Source organism: Plecotus auritus (assembly GCF_963455305.1).
Source record: "Plecotus auritus genome assembly, chromosome: 3".
NCBI classification, from domain to species: Eukaryota; Metazoa; Chordata; class Mammalia; order Chiroptera; family Vespertilionidae; genus Plecotus; species Plecotus auritus.
In genome coordinates, this window is record NC_137772.1 from 66565376 (window position 1) to 66581880 (window position 16505).

Below are 16505 nucleotides of genomic sequence, written 5' to 3' on the forward strand. Positions count from 1 at the left end.
CCATCTGTTCTAAGAATATATTAGAAACAAGGGTTTCCAGGTAGAAGAATATTTTAGTACTTTTGGGGAGAGAACAAAATTGGACCAAGGTAATAGCAGTTAAGGTAGTGAGAAGTACTCAGATATTGGGTGTATTTTATAGATAAGTATCTTAGGACTTGGTGATGGATTAGATGGGGCAATGAGGGAATATGGATGACTTGAGGTGTTTCACCTAAGCAACTACATAATTAGTATCATTTTATTTACTAGGTGTACTGGTTAATAATGCGGATTTTTTTTCAAAGGATGGAGTTACACATATGTTGATATATATGCGATTTGATATGTATGCTATTTTGTTGTATTGACAAGCTTCAAAACTTCATATGTCAAATTTGCTGAAGGTGTTAACATCATAGATATTTTTACACTTAAAAATATCGAATTTCGCCCTAGCCAGTTTGGCTCAGTGGATAGAGCATCAGCCTGCAGACTGAGGGGTCCCGGGTTCGATTCCGGCCAAGGGCACATGCCTGGGTTGCGGGCTCGATCCCCAGTATAGGGGGGCGTGCAGGAGGCAGCCAATCAGTGATTCTCTCTCATCATTGATGTTTCTATCTCTCTCTCCCTATCCCTTCCTCTCTAAAATCAATAAAAATATATATTTTTAAAAAATGTCGAATTTCATGCTAAAAATAGAGCATTTGTGGGAATTTTTAATTCATTATTTGAAGAAAACTGCTGCTGAATACTTTGGGAGGCTTAAGGTCAACATGCTCCATCTCAAGATACTTGTGAACGCTGGTTTAAACACTTTGAAAGTGATGATTTCGATGTGAAAGACAAAGAACGTCCAGGTCAACCGAAAAAGTTTGAAGACCAATAACTACAAGCATTATTGGATAAAGATGCCTGTCAAACTCAAAAACAACTTGCAGAAAGATTAAACATTGCTCAGCAAACAATTTCTGAGCAATGGGAAAGATTTTAAAGGAAGTAAATGGGTGCCACATCAACTGAACAAAAGACAAATGGAAAACTGAAAAGTCATCAATAAAATATTGCTTCAACAGCATGAAAGAAAGTCTTTTTGGCATCGAATTGTGAGTGGTGATGAAAAGTGGATTTATTTTGAGAATCCCAAATGCACAAAATCATGGTTTGATCTAGCTCAACCATCAACATCGACTGTAAGGCCAAATCACTTCGGAAAGAAGACAATGCTCTGTGTCTGGTGGGATCAGGAAGGTGTGGTGTGTATGAGCTTCTAAAACCCAGTGAAATGGTTAATACTGATTGCTACTGACAACAAATAATCAATTTGAACCAAGCTTTGATCGTGAATCGACCAGAATGTGCCAGAAGACATGGCAAAGTAATTTTGCTTCATGATGACGCACCATCACACACTTCAAAACCGGTTAAAGACAAGTTAAAAGATCTTGCCTGGGAAGTATTAACCCACCCGCCATATTCACCAGACCTTGCTCCTTCAGATTACCACTTGTTCTGATCGATGGCACATGCACTTTCTAAGCAGCACTTCAAAACATACAAAGAAGTAGAAAATTGGGTCTCTGAATGGTTTGCCTCAAAACAAGACAAGTTCTATTGGGACGGTATCCACAGATTACCTGAAAAATGGGGGAAATGTGTAGCTAGCGATGGACATTACCTTGAATAAAGCACTTTTGATGTTTCTCTTGAAATTATTGTGTTTTCTTTGATTACAAAATCCACATTATTAACCGCTACACCTAGTATATAAGATGGAGGAAGCAGGATTAGGTAGAAAATCACAAATATAATTTTAGACATTTTAAGTTTGAGATACCTATCAGAGCTCCAAGTACCTTTATGATATATATATAGTTGGATATACAAATCTGTAGTTCACAAGGGAGGGAAGGTTAGGACTAGACCAGCCCTGGGCAAACTACAGCCCGTGGGCCGGATCCAGCCCCGTCGGCTGTTCTATCCGGCCCGCGGAGCCGAAAGAGCGGAGGGTTCTCTTGCTCTCCCCTCCGCTCCTTTACTTTGAATTTATATTAGTTCACACAAACACTCCATCCATGCTTTTGTTCCGGCCCTCCGGTCCAGTTTAAGAACCCATTGTGGCCCTCGAGTCAAAAAGTTTGCCCACCCCTGGACTAGACAAATTTGGAAGTCATCAATATATAGGTAGCATATAAAGTGTTAAGACCAAATGAGATTATCTAGGGCAGGAATTAGTAGACTTTTTTTTTTAATAAATCTTTATTCAGATTATTACAGTTGTTCCTCTTTTTTTCCCCCTTAGCTCCCCTCCACCAGGTTCCCACCTCACCCCATGCCCTTACCCCTCCCCCCCATTGTCCTCATCCATAGGTGTAAGATTTTTGTCCAGTCTCTTCCCGCACCCCCCACACTCCCTTCTCCCCATGAATTGTCAGTCCACTCCCTTTCTATGCCCCTGATTCTATTATATTCACCAGTTTATTCTGTTTATCAGATTTTTTTATTCACTTGATTTTTAGATGCACTTGTTGATAGATACGTATTGTCACTTTGTTCATAATTTTTATCTTTACCTTTTTCTTCCTTTTCTTAGAGAATACCCTTGAGTATTTCATATAATACTGGTTTGGTGGTGATAAACCCCTTTAGTTTTTTCTTATCTGTGAAGCTCTTTATCTGACCTTCAATTCTGAATGATAGCTTTGCTGAGTAGAGTAATCTTGGTTGTAGGTTCTTGCTATTCATCACTTTGAATATTTCTTGCCACTCCCATCTGGCCTGCATAGTTTCTGTTGAGAAATCAGCTGACAGTTGTATGGGAGTTCCCTTGTAGGTAACTAACTGTTTTTCTCTTGCTGCTTTTAATATTCTCTCTTTGTCTTTTGCCCTTGGCATTTTAATTATGATATGTCTTGGTGTAGTCCTCTTTGGATTCCTTTTGTTTGGGGTTCTGTGCTTCTTGGACTTGTAAGTCTATTTCTTTCACCAGGTAGGGGAAGTTTTCTGTCATTATTTCTTCAAATAGGTTTTCAATATCTTGCTCTCTCTCTCTCTTCTGGCACCTCCATAATTCGGATGTTGGTACGCTTGAAGTTGTCCCAGAGGCTCCTTATACTAGCTTCAAATTTTTGGATTCTATTTTCTTTTTGCTTTTCCGTTTGGGTGGTTTTTGCTCCCTCTTATTTCAAATCTTTGACTTGATTCTTGGGATCCTCTAGTCTGTTGTTGGATCTCTGTATATTATTCTTTATTTCAGTCAGTGTATGCTTAATTTCTGATTGGTCCTTTTTCATATCCTTGAGGGTCTCAGTAAATTTCTTGGAGGTTTCTAAAAGGTTCTTGAGTAACCTTATAACTGTGGTTTTGAACTCTATATCCAGTATTTTGCTTTCATCCATTTCTTTCATTTGTTACTTGTTTCTTTGTCTCGCATTTTAGCTGCTTCCCTGTGTTTGTTTCTATGTACTGGGTAGCTGCTAAGTGTCCTTGAGTTGATAGAGTGGCCTTGTGTGGTTGGTGTCCTATAGGGCCCAGTGGCTCAGTCTCCCCAGTCACCTGAGGTGGATGCTCTTGGTGCACCACTTTGTAGGCTGTTTGCACAGTCTTGTTGTAGTTAACCTTTGATTGCTGTTGGTATCACTGGGAAAAATTGACCTCCAGGCCAATTGGCTGTGATGACCAGCTGTGTCTACACTGGAATATCTGTTGCGCAGGAGACACCTCATGGATCAGGACTTGCTTCAGTAGGGCTCTGGTGCTCACTAAGTCTGCCCCTGGAGTGTGTCTCTTATGGATATGAAGAGTTGTAATCCGGTATGGTCTCACACTGACCACTGGGTACACTAGCTCTTGGATCTCTAAGGAGGAGCAAGGTCAGCCACTGTCTGGGGCCGCCCATCCGTAGCTACAGAGACATCTGCAGATTCCTCCTCTTTGTATGGGGTTTGGAAGTGCCCAGACAAGGCCCAGCTGTGAAGCAAGGCAGGCGCTGCTGCCAGACAGTGGGCCTTCTTTTGGAATATCTGGGGCTCTCTGACCCAGCTGCAGTTTGTTTTAGGTGAAAGGACAGGCCATTCATATGCAAAAGCCGATGCGGACAGCTTGGGTGGGGTTGTAAATTGGGTGGGGCGGGGTCTCTGTGAATCACCAGGGCTGAGCAAACAACAATGGCTGCCCTACACCTGAGAGGTCTTCCCGTCTCTGCTTCCCGCCCCCCCCCCCCCCCCCCCCCCCGTCCAGGAGCAATAATCTCTGCGAGCACCTCTAAGAGTAAGGCGCCCTCGTGTTCCTGTCCTGATGCTAGACAGTCCAGTTTCTCCCCAAATGTGTCTTGCCCAGAGTCTTGCCCGGAACTGGAGTTCAGATCAAGCGGGCGCTTGTATCTCCTTCCCAGTTTAAAAAGCAGCACAGCCCTAACCAGTTTGTGCAGGCGTCCTCAAAGTACGGCCCGTGGGCCACATGTGGCCCGCCGAGGACATTTATCCGGCCCAGGTGCTGCTGCCTGTCCTGCTTAGCAGCCGACTTGTCCCAGGCCCACAGTGCACATCAGAATTTGTTCATAGTTTTTTTTTAAAACTATAGTCCTGCCCTTCAACGGTCCGAGGGACAGTGAACTGGCCCCCTGTTTAAAAAGTTTGAGGACCCCTGGGATAGAGCATTAGCCTGCGGACTCAAGAGTCCCAGGTTCGATTCCGGTCAAGGGCATTTACCTTGGTTGCGGGCACATACCCAGTAAGGAGTGTGCAGGAGGCAGCTGATCAATATTTCTCTCTTATCGATGTTTCTAACTCTCTATCCCTTCCCTTCCTCTCTGTAAAAAATCAATAAAATATATTAAAAAATAAAATAAAATAAAGATAAAAACAGCACATCCAGGTGCCAGCACTTTCTGCACCTCCACACCTCTCACTGATCTCAATGAGCTTTCTTCACCTCTCTAGTTGTGGAACTTCCACTCAGCCAGCTTTCCTGTGGTTCTGGGTGGTAGTTATTCTGCCATTTAGTTGTGGTTTTGATGTGGTTGTGAGAGGCAGCAAGTATAGGTGATTACCTATGTCACCATCTTGGTTTCTCCCTCTCAGTAGACCTTTTTTTTAAAAAAAATGTATTCACAGAATTCTGTAACCAGCACCTCAATCTAATTTTAGAATGTTTTCTTCCTCTGTCAAAGAAACTCCACACCCATTACCACTCTATTCCAGTCTCCTGCTGAAATTTTCATGCTCTTGCTCCAGCCCGAAGCAACCACTGATTTTTCTGTCTATAACTTTATTCTGGACATTTCACATAAATGAAATAATGCAGTATGTGGTCTTTAGTGACTGCCTTTTTTCCCTCTTAGCCTAATATTTTCAGTTTTCTTGTGTTATAGCATATATCAATACTTCATTTATTTTTATTGCCAAATAACATTTTATTTATTCATTTTCCAGTTGATAGATACTGGTATTTTAGTTGTTTTCACTCATTGGCTATTAATGAAGGATGCTGCCATGAACATTTGTGTACAAGTTTTTGTATGGACATGTGTTTTCATTTCTCTTCGATACATACAAGTGGGTTTGCTGGGTCATAGGACAATTTTATGTTTAACTTTTTGAGAGACTGCCAAACTGCTTTTCAAATATTTCAGATATATTTGTGTTTTCCAAAGTGCATTCCCAAAGCAATGTATGAGGTTTCCAATTTATCCATTTTCTCACCAATACATGTTATTGTCTGTGTTTTTTATTATAGCCATTCTAATGGGTTTCAAGTGATACCGAATTGTGGTTTTGATTACATTTTCCTAATGATTGGTGATGAGCATTTTTTCATGAGCTTGTTGGTGTCTGTGTATGTTCATAGATGTGTGTATATACACCTATATACACACCATGTATATGAGTGTCTTTTTGAGAAAATGTTTATTAAAATCCTTTACCGGTTTTGTAGTTGTGTTATTCCTCTTTTTATTGAGTTGTAAGGGTTCTCTACATATTCTTGATACAATTTCTTTATCATAAGATATGCAAATATTTTCTCCCAGGCAAACTTTTTTTTTAAAGGATAAATAGTACTTTTTTTTATAGCCTTGCAAGCTATGATCTCTGTTGTAAGTACTCAACTTACACTATTGTAGTGCAGAAACAGCCATCAACAATCCTATCTAATAAAAGAGTAATATGCAGATTGACTGTCACTCCAACACACAAGATGGCTGCCCCCATGTGGTCAAAGATCCTGCCCCCATGTGGACACAAGATGGCCGCCACAAGATTGCCAGCAGGGGAGGGCAGTTGGGAGGGACCAGGCCTGCAAGGGAGGGCAGTTGGGGCTATCAAGCCTGGAGGGGAGGGCAGTTGGGAGGGACCAGGCCTGCAAGGGAGGCAGTTGGGGCTATCAAGCCTGGAGGGAAGGGCAGATAGGGGTGACCAGGCCGGCAGAGGAGGGAAGTTGGGGTCGACTGGGCCTGCAGGGGAGAGCAGTTGTGGGGGACCAGGCCTACTGGGATCGGGCCTAAACGGGCAGTCAGACATCCCTCGAGGGGTCCCAGATTGGAGAGGGTGCAGGCTGGGCTGAGGGACACACCCCGCGCACCGGGCCTCTAGTAGATAAATAATGGAGCATTGATGTGCTCCAATAAAATTTTATTTGGTGCATGAACTTAGTTTGCTTAGCTCTGATCTAGGGGAATAAGTATGGATAGACAAGAGAAAAGGTCCAAGTGCGGAGTTCTTTGGCATTCTAATGTTTACAAGTCAGAAACATGAGAACCAAACCAGCAAAAGTGATATAAGAGGAAAACCAGGTGAGTGAAATCTGTGGAATCTGAGTACAGAAAATGTTTCAAGGACAAGGGAGTGATCATCTGTGTCAAAGGTTGCTGATAAATCAAATTAATGAGGACTGATGATTGGATTTAGCATTATGACCGTTTGGGGGACCTGTCCAGAGTAGTTTTGATGGGTGGGAGGCAGATGTCTGACTAGTATAGGCGAAAAAATGAGAAAAGAGAAATAACAGTATTGTTAACACTTTCAGTGCTGTAATCGAATGAGAGAAGTATGGTATTTGCAGAGCAAGTGGGATCAAGAGGGGTTTTTTACTATTGTTGTGTTTCTTTTTTTAAGACGGGAGGAAATAAGGGAATAAATGTAGATAAAGAAAGAAAATGGCCTATTGCTGAGCCTTGGGATATGACAACATTTAGAGATCAGGAACAGAAGAATTGACAGAAGAAACTAATCAGTGAAGGAGTACAGAAACCAAAGGAATAATGATTTGGATGCTGATGTGTCTTAGGGAAGACAAAATCTTTTTAAAAAATTTTCATAGGACTGAGAACGGAGCATTTAAGTTGCTAAGATCATATACTAGTGACCTTGGCAGTATAGTTTCAGTTGACTGAGGATGACACTTGATTGTAGTGGATTTGGGAGAAAGTGCAGGTGAGTAAGTAGATACACAGCTATTCTAGAGAATACTGTTGTAGTATTTTGGTATGAAGTGGAACAGATGATCAGGCAAGTATCTGGAAGGAGACCAAAATTTTATGTATGTATGTATGTATGTATGTATGTATGTATTTATTAATATGTTTTTATTGATTTCAGAGAGAGAAAGTTTGAGGGAGATAGAAATATCAAATGAGAGAGAATCATTGATCAGCTGCCTCCAGCACGCCGCCTTCTGGGGATCGAGCTCACAACCTGGGCCCTGACCAGGAGTTGAACCATGACCTCTTGGTTCACTGGTTGATGCTCAGCCATTGAGCCACACTGGCCTGGCTATTTATTTTTAATAGATTATCTTATGTTTATATGATAGTGAAAATGTTTGATTCTAAAGGCAGAAGATAAAGGACTAAGTTCTTGAATAGAGGAGAGGAGATTGTTTGTAGTGTTCAATTGAAAGAACAGAAACAGTCAGTGTAGCTAGCCAGTGTGGTTCAGTTCTTTGGGTGTCATCCTGTGCACCAAAAGGTTGCCGTTTCAACTCCTGGTCAGGGCACATGCCAAGTTATGGGATTGATCCCTGGTAGGGGGCGTGCAGGAGGAAGCTGATTGATGTTTTGCTCTCACATCAATGTTTCTCTCTTCCTTCCTCTCTAAAGAAAAAAAATCAGTAAAAAATGTTTTTAAAAAATGAAAGAACAAATATTGTATTCATTTATACAGGAGAGAAAGCTGAGATTTTGGTGTTGATGCAAGTAAATAGGCAGATTCAGTGGTGGGAAGATGAAGTAGGTCTCTACTGACTGCTTCTGATTCTCAGTATTAATATTGAGGTCCCCCATCTGAGAGTGGGGAAGAAAGATGGGAAGTTACAGAGTTAAGCAAAAAAGAGAAGGTATAAAGTATTTTCCTTGGAAGGTGAAAAATTGTGGGAAATAGAGAAGGAAATGAAAGGAGCCAAGCAGTTAGGATTTTGGATATTGAAGTTGCTAAGAATCTTAATAGGTGTTGTGGTATATCTAAGGCAGTTCCCAACTTAACCTCTATCTGATATCCTTAGCTATTTAAAATAGCCAAAATAAAAATAGCATTTATTATTATTATTTTTTTGCTTTATGGAAATTTATTAATATTATGACTGTGCTATGGATGTGCCATTTACTATGAATGTGTTCTTTTTTTTTATTTTTTTATTTTTATTTTTTTAATTGTTTGAAGTATTACAACTAGTAGTACATATGTCTCCTTTTTTTTTTTTCCTTCCCCACATTTATTATTTTTTAATAGCCATAGCCTTTTCATGAAATTGATGGTTCAGTTTAGCCTCTACATATCTACCCAGCCACTTAAGTATTCACACCTTTGTTTTGGGAGGCCTGGGCTGGGCAGTGGTTTCTTAGTGACATACATCTGTGGATAAAAACCTTAAATGTAATTAAATTGAAATATTTTTGTAAGTTGCCTATGAACTGAAAGCATTTTTTTCTCTCACTGTACTATATTATATTCTCATTCATGGAGTTGTATATACCATGATGTGGAAGGAATTTAAAAGAAATTACTTGATAATGATAATAATTATATACTTAGTGTACAGAAGACTTACATACTAACTGCATTTTTTGGTTTGCTTATTTCACAGAACGAAATAGAAAGTGGAAAAATAATATTTTCAGAGCATCTTCCCTTAAGTAAGTTACAACAAGGCATAAAATCTGGTACATACCTACAAGGAACATTTAGAGCCAGCAGGGAAAATTACTTAGAAGCTACAGTATGGGTTCATGGAGACGCTGAAGAAAATAAAGAGGCAAGTGTGTTAATATATTCCTTATATACTAAAATACTTTTTGTTCATTGTTTTCTTTTATAAGTGTTTAAAATTCTATATGAGAATTTAAATTTGCTTTGTACTCCCAGTTTATCAGCTTGAAAGCAGTTTGTGGGAGGTATAGATACTAGAATTAATCAATTTTTTAGAAAACTACTTATTGAAGAAAATAACTTTCTATTAACCTACTTTTATTGTTTAGTCAATCAAATACTAATGAATAGGATGACTCTTTTTTATATATTAAGACCAGTTATGGGAAATATTATTTACATAACATGTAATTGCTTCAGAGGACTTTATATACTTTAAAGTGAATAGCAATTATTTTGGGATATTTACTGTTTGCCATATACTCTGCTAACTGCTTTGCATGCTGCATTTCATTTAATTTTCAACCCAGCCTATAAAAGTAGGTACTCCTTGTATTTTACCAATCAGGACCCTGAGGTTTAGAGAGGTTAAGAAATTTCCCTAAGGTCTCTTGATACTAATGTAAGAGTTATGGCAGAGCCAGGAACACAACCCATGTTTTCTGGCCATGTTTTTTTCTACTTGATATTGAGAAATTAAGAGGGTGTAGTAAAGGGACACGATAAAGAAGAAAAACATAAAGGAGGACAAATAGAAATACATAGTGACATTCAGAGTATATCTAAACTTCTTTTAGGTAACCTTCCAATTATTGCCATTAAAATATCTGGACACATGCCATTTACTGTTTTACACAGATTATCTTACAAGGGCTTAAAAATTTAAATCGAGCTATTCATGAAGACATTGTGGCTGTGGAGCTACTCCCCAAAAATCAGTGGGTAGCACCATCTTCTGTGGTTTTACATGATGAAGGTCAAAATGAAGATGATGTGGAGAAAGAAGAGGAAACAGAACGCATGGTATGAAACCAAGCAAGTTTTAATTTTTCTCTGTGTAGTTTTGTATAATTAGTCAATGTGTTAATTTGGGAGAATATTACACAAATCTCATTGCTTTTAGATTTATTGAACAAAAGTATAGTTCTACACAGAGTTGATTTTTTCCCCCTATAACTATTTTACTAGTCTTCTTTTAAATAAATATCTTATTTGGCTCAAGTAAATAGGTTTAAGTGCAAAAAGACTGTTAACTTGAGTATGAAACTTGAACCTGTATGACCTGCATAACATGATCTGTCTGAAATTAGTGAGTTTTAAGTAAATAAAATTAAAATTTTTCTGAAATGCTTTTATGTAATGTTAAAATTCCCTTAGTATAATAGATGTTCTACTGGGCCCTTATATTTGGATCTGTTTAATAAGCCCTTCTCTATTACCGTATTTATTATGGAGGAGAATACTTTCGGTTGTTTCTTAGGAGCCAAAGTCTACCTGATATGATCAATTTATTTCCCTATTTTAGAATTACAGGAATAATGTAATTATTCATACATTAGTAGTTCTTTTTCCATGATTTATATTCTGGAGTCTTACTATGACATTGTGCCTGTAGAGTCTAGGCCAGGGGTGGGCAAACTTTTTGACTCGAGAGCCACAATGGGTTCTTAAACTGGACCGGAGGGCCAGAACAAAAGCATGGATGGAGTGTTTGTGTGAACTAATATAAATTCAAAGTAAAGGAGCAGAGGGGAGAGCAAGAGAACCCTCTGCTCTTTCGGCTCCGCGGGCCGGATAGAACAGCTGAACGGGCCGGATCCGGCCTGCGGGCCGTAGTTTGCCCACGGCTGGTCTAGGCCATAGAGGAGTTTTAGAAGTGAAGTACCATAAGGTTCTTCACTGTTTCCAATAAGAAATATTCTTTGGATTTTTATTTTGGATAAAAAAGAACCGTTAAAGATATATCTCTTTTTTTAAGGATTTAATAAATGCCATGCAGCTAATTAGTGCATACTACTACTAAAATCCTAGTCTATTAATTCCTAGACCTCTGTATGTGTTAATAAATGCTGATATTAAAATTGAAAGAGTTGAATTCTGACATACTTATTCAGTTATATTAATTTTTTTCAATTATCTCTTTGTAGTCCCTTATTATTATGGAAAATATCCATGCTTTGGTTTGGCATGCCCTTGCCTAGAATTTTGAAACATCAAGATTCTGTACTTTTATGACATAATTTAGGGCCTGAAAATATTAGTATCCATATTTGTAGTCTAATTATGAAGGGAAATTGTGTCATTGTACTTAAAGGAAAAATAACAATATTTTTATTTTTAAATCCCAGCTTAAGACTGCTGTAAGTGAAAAAATGTTAAAGCCTACAGGTAGAGTTGTAGGAATAATAAAAAGGAATTGGAGACCATATTGTGGCATGCTTTCCAAGTCTGATATTAAGGAGGTGAGTAGAGAGTATATTGCTGTGTAATAAAAAATGGTACAATTTAATAGAACTTAGAGCCTTCATCCTGTGATTTTCTGTGTGTATGTGAAATATTTTTTTCTAATTTTCTCTAGTCAAGAAGACATCTCTTTACACCTGCGGAGAAGAGAATTCCTCGAATTCGGATAGAAACCAGACAGGCGTCTGCATTGGAAGGACGGAGAATTATCGTTGCTATTGATGGATGGCCCAGAAATTCCAGATATCCGAATGTAAGTTTGAATTAGTAATTTTGTTTTAGAATAATTTATTTAAAATTTGGGAATAAAATTGCTTCACTTAGTGAAATTAGAATACAGGCAGTCCTCGGGTTACATCGGACTCGATGTACATCATTTTGTGGTTATGTTGCCATTTATTTATAAAAAATTCATAAATTTTTATTAAAAAAAAAGTTCCATCATTTCGACGTATATACATATGTGCTTTATGTTTTTTATTATTTATTTACCACAAGTAAAGGTCAGGAATTGTTATCTTTCTTTTAAAGTTCTTTTACTGATTCACTTCATTACTGCTGTGTATATGCTCCATGTGAGTGACATAGGTGCTTATGTAGGTGGGTTCTGACTTACAGCGAAAATTGCATTACGTCGCGCCATAGGAACGGATCTCCGACATAACCTGAGGACCTACTGTATGCTTGTTTATAAACTTCATACTGAAATTTAGGAATATTTCACAAAATTACTTGATAAGTAGTGCATCCAATTTGAAAATTAATCTTATGAAATTCCAATGTAAATCATTTGGTTACTTTTTCTCAATTTTTCAAACAAATAGTTTTTGATAGTGACTACAAAAATGGTGTTTAAGACCTAAGTAGATGCCAATAAACAGATTTTAAAGCTACTCTATTTGAAGCACATTTTAAACTGAATGATTATAGTAAATAATCTAGGCCTATGGTCAGCAAATCGTGGCTCATGAGCCACATTCGGCTCTTTGGCCCCTTGAGTGTGGCTCTTCCACAAAATACCACAGCCTGGGCGAGTCTATTTTGAAGAAGTGGCATTAGAAGAAGTTTAAGTTTAAAAAATTTGGCTCTCAAAAGAAATTTCAATCGTTGTACTGTTGATATTTGGCTCTGTTGACTAATGAGTTTGCCGACCACTGATCTAAGCTATCACTAAGTCTCCATCATAAACACTTGAGAATTGTAATCTTTATCAGCTTTAATTTATCAAGGAGTCATTTCTAAGAAGTGGTTATGGGTACATTTAGAAATACTAAGGTTACATATAAATGCTAAAGAGCTCAATGTGATAATCCTATATAATAAACAGCTAATATGCAAATGATCGTCACTCCCTCGCGCCCTTGTGCTGGAACTGTTCAGACACTCAACACTGGGGAGAGAGGAATGGGTACCAGCCAGGTACAAATGAGCTCGTGAGAAAGGAATGGGGACCAGCCAGGCTGCGGCCCAGGAGAGGGACAAGCCGCCCGCCCCGCGGTCCTGGGGCGCCAGTGCCTGCACCTGTGGCCCGGAAGAGGGACAAGCCACCTGCCCCACGGTCCCGGATGCCAGTGCTTGCGGCTGGGACCCGGGAGAGGGACAAGACACCCGCCCTGCGGTCCCAGGCACTATGGCTGTGGCCCGGGCAAAGCCGCCTCCCATGGGTCCCTGCAGCTGCGGCTGGCCCAGGCAAAGCTGGCCTAGGTTCTGGGTGCCTGCGGCCGGCCAGAGGGAGGGAAGCCCGGCTCCTAGGTGCTTGCGACTGGCCGGAGGAGGGAATCCTGGGTCCTGGGTGTGGGGTGAGGCAGAGGCAGTTAGGGGCGATCAGGCAGTAGGGGAGCAGTTAGGGGCGATCAAGCAGGCAGGCAGAGGTGGTTAGGGGTGATCAGGCAGGCAGGTGAGCAGTTAGGAGCCAGCGGTCCTGGATTGCGAGAGGCAGTTGGACATCCCCCGAGGGGTCCCGGATTGGAGAGGGTGCAGGCCAGGCTGAGGGACCTTCCCCCTCCCGTGCATGAATTTCGTGCACCAGGCCTCTAGTAAAATACAAACTACCTAATAAAAAGTGTTAAGATATACTTTTCTAATAATAACTTTTGGTTTTAGGGACACTTTGTGAAAAATTTAGGTGAAGTTGGAGATAAAGAGACTGAAACAGAAGTTTTGTTACTTGAGCATGATGTTCCCCATCAGCCTTTTTCACAGGCTGTCCTTAGCTTTCTACCAAAGATGCCCTGGAGCATTACTGAAAAGGTAAGTTGATAAGAATTTTTAGTGACTTTATAAGTGACTACATCTGGTTTAATTTTGTTTGAATTCTGTATGTGTTTTTAAATATGCAGAAACTGTGGTTTCCCCCTCCCCCACATCTAGTTAGTTAAAGGACTCTTAGTTATTACAGAAATCACTTGCTTTACTAAAAGATAATTTTTCTAGAGGACCCACACAACCTTATGTCAAATTTTTCAAAGGCAAGGAAACCACAAGTTGCAAATCATGTCTGTTAATCATAAAGTCATAAGATGAAGTTATTGGTTTGTTTGTTTTAAATACAGGTGTCCCCTTGTATATTGTTGATTTTATAAGAGCTGTGCTGCATTTGTACTACCAAAACAGTTTTTTATTTCTTAATCATGTGGCATCTTGTAGGACATGAAAAACCGAGAAGACCTGAGACATCTATGTGTTTGTAGTGTGGACCCACCAGGATGTACTGATATAGATGATGCTCTGCATTGTAGAGAGCTTGAAAATGGAAATTTGGAGGTATTCACTTTGTAATTACATTCTTATTTAAATATAGTTTTGTTTTTGAGTTCATTTTCTTTTCACCCATCATAGAATTTATTTGTCAATTATTTGTGCCAAGTATAGTTGTTTGTAGCTGCAGAAACTAATGGGCATGTATCAAAAATTGAAATGGTTAATGTGACAGTCTTTTTTCAATTTAACCAAATTTAGCTAAATTTATTAAAACTCTGTCTAATTAGGCATGTTGATTCCTTTTTATTTTTATCTTTTTAAGGTTGGTGTTCATATTGCTGATGTTAGCCATTTTATTAGGCCAGGAAATGCTTTGGATCAGGAATCAGCCAGAAGGGGAACAACTGTGTATCTTTGTGAAAAGGTAACATCATCTGTTTCTTTTTTTTTTTTTTTTTGGTATTGATTTCAGGGAGGAAGGAAGAAGGAAAGACATAGGAACATCAGTGATGAGAGAGAATAATTGATCAGCTGCCTCCTGCACATCCCCTACTGGGTATCAAGCCTGCAACCAGGCATGTGCCCTGACCAGGAATCAAACTGTAACCTCCTGGTTCATAGGTCGATGCTCAACCACTGAGCCTCACCAGCCAGGCATGTTTCATTCTTAATAATAAAATCATCTGAAGTGTTTGCTTAGGAAAAGTCAGCCGCAGTATTTAGTGAAATTTGATGAATAACTATTATACTAATTGTCCAGTTAATTCTTGAGTAGTCGAAGTTTGGATTAGTACATGAATTAGCTAAAAGACTAATAATATATAGAATAAGGTAACATTAAATCAATGAAAATATTGCAATGTTTTTTGTTATTGAGTGGTCCAAATAACAAGTATGTATAGCTGATGTAATTGTTCAGTAGTATAGATTTTAATTTATACTATTTATGGGTAACTAATTAAAATGTATATTTGTTTTTTATAAAGTCATGAATTTACTCTGTAACAGTTTACTGTTTATTCTTCTTTATGTATAGTCTCATAAAGTTACAGAGAAAAATTGTGATAGCAGAGGGGAAAATTAAGCTTAGTCTGTTATGAATTCATTGTCAAAGTTCTATGTAGTTTTTTTACATAAAAATTTAGTGTGATCGTTTTTAGTATTTTAAGAACACCATATAGTTTGTGGAAAGCCTTAGAGAAAGGTCCAGTCATAGAGCTAGGAGGTCTTGTATCAGTTACCTAATATACATTTCATATCCAGACTAGAGATTTCAGACTCCCAGAGGACAACTAGGTGTTTAGTGTAGAGGACTTACCTTAGATCCACTGATAAGAAGTCTACTTTTCTTTCATTGCTTTCACTTTATAACAATTTTTGTAAGTACTTTTCTAGAAATAGACTTTTTATTTCATGTTTTCTTAATTCTATTCACAGAGATCAGAATATTCCTCCCCTCTTGTTAAATTAATGCTATTTGAGAATAGAACTTCAAATAAATAAATGTAATCTGCAACTCTCTTTTATCTGTTCCAGAGGATTGACATGGTTCCAGAGTTGCTTAGTTCTAACTTATGCTCCTTAAGATGTAATGTTGACAGGTATTTATGCTTGTTTTTTCATAAGAACATAGTAGTTACTACTTTAACTGATTCCCATGAACAATTATTGTCTATTTTCCCCCATAGGCTGGCATTTTCATGTATTTGGGAAATGAATCACAATGCTGAAATCTTAAAAACGAGGTTTACCAAAAGTGCCATTAATTCAAAGGTTAGTTTCATTGTTAATATTTATTGTTTAAAATCTTTGATACTTTTAACAGTGTTCTAGAATGTTTTGAAAAAGTTTAGGCTTATTAAGAATTTTTTCTCCAGTGTTACAACAAAATCTAGATTTTTGAAGTTACCTGCTTAATTCTTGATGTTATTTAGAAATGAGTTTTATGTAGCTACTAGAGGCCTGGTGCACAAAATTCATGCACAGTTAGGGTCCCTAGGCCTGACTGGCAATCAGGGGCTATCGGGGCCTTCCGGCTGTTGGCTGGGGCCTCCCTTCATTCCACACCGCCCCCTGGTGGTCAGCGCACATCATAGCAAACGATTGAACTCCTGGTCGAACTCCTGAGGGGACACTTGGCATGTTAGCCTTTTATATATATAGATTTTTCTGTATTCAGACACTAATAAAGCCTGTATACTTAACATATTGCGGACCAGTAGT

General features: G+C 38.7%; 1 protein-coding gene across 3 annotated transcripts in view; it reads left to right on the forward strand.

Moving 5' to 3' along the window:
* DIS3 (DIS3 homolog, exosome endoribonuclease and 3'-5' exoribonuclease) overlaps positions 1-16505 on the forward strand; it is a 44939-nt gene that overhangs the window by 7226 nt on the left and 21208 nt on the right. For all 3 annotated transcript variants that reach the window (XM_080658610.1, XM_080658612.1, XM_080658611.1), the window contains 9 exons: positions 9058-9225; positions 9978-10142; positions 11468-11581; positions 11698-11835; positions 13686-13832; positions 14229-14345; positions 14605-14706; positions 15819-15883; positions 15971-16055. In XM_080658610.1, the coding sequence (XP_080514736.1) occupies positions 9058-9225; positions 9978-10142; positions 11468-11581; positions 11698-11835; positions 13686-13832; positions 14229-14345; positions 14605-14706; positions 15819-15883; positions 15971-16055 (1101 nt within the window). The remainder of the gene's footprint in view (positions 1-9057; positions 9226-9977; positions 10143-11467; positions 11582-11697; positions 11836-13685; positions 13833-14228; positions 14346-14604; positions 14707-15818; positions 15884-15970; positions 16056-16505) is intronic.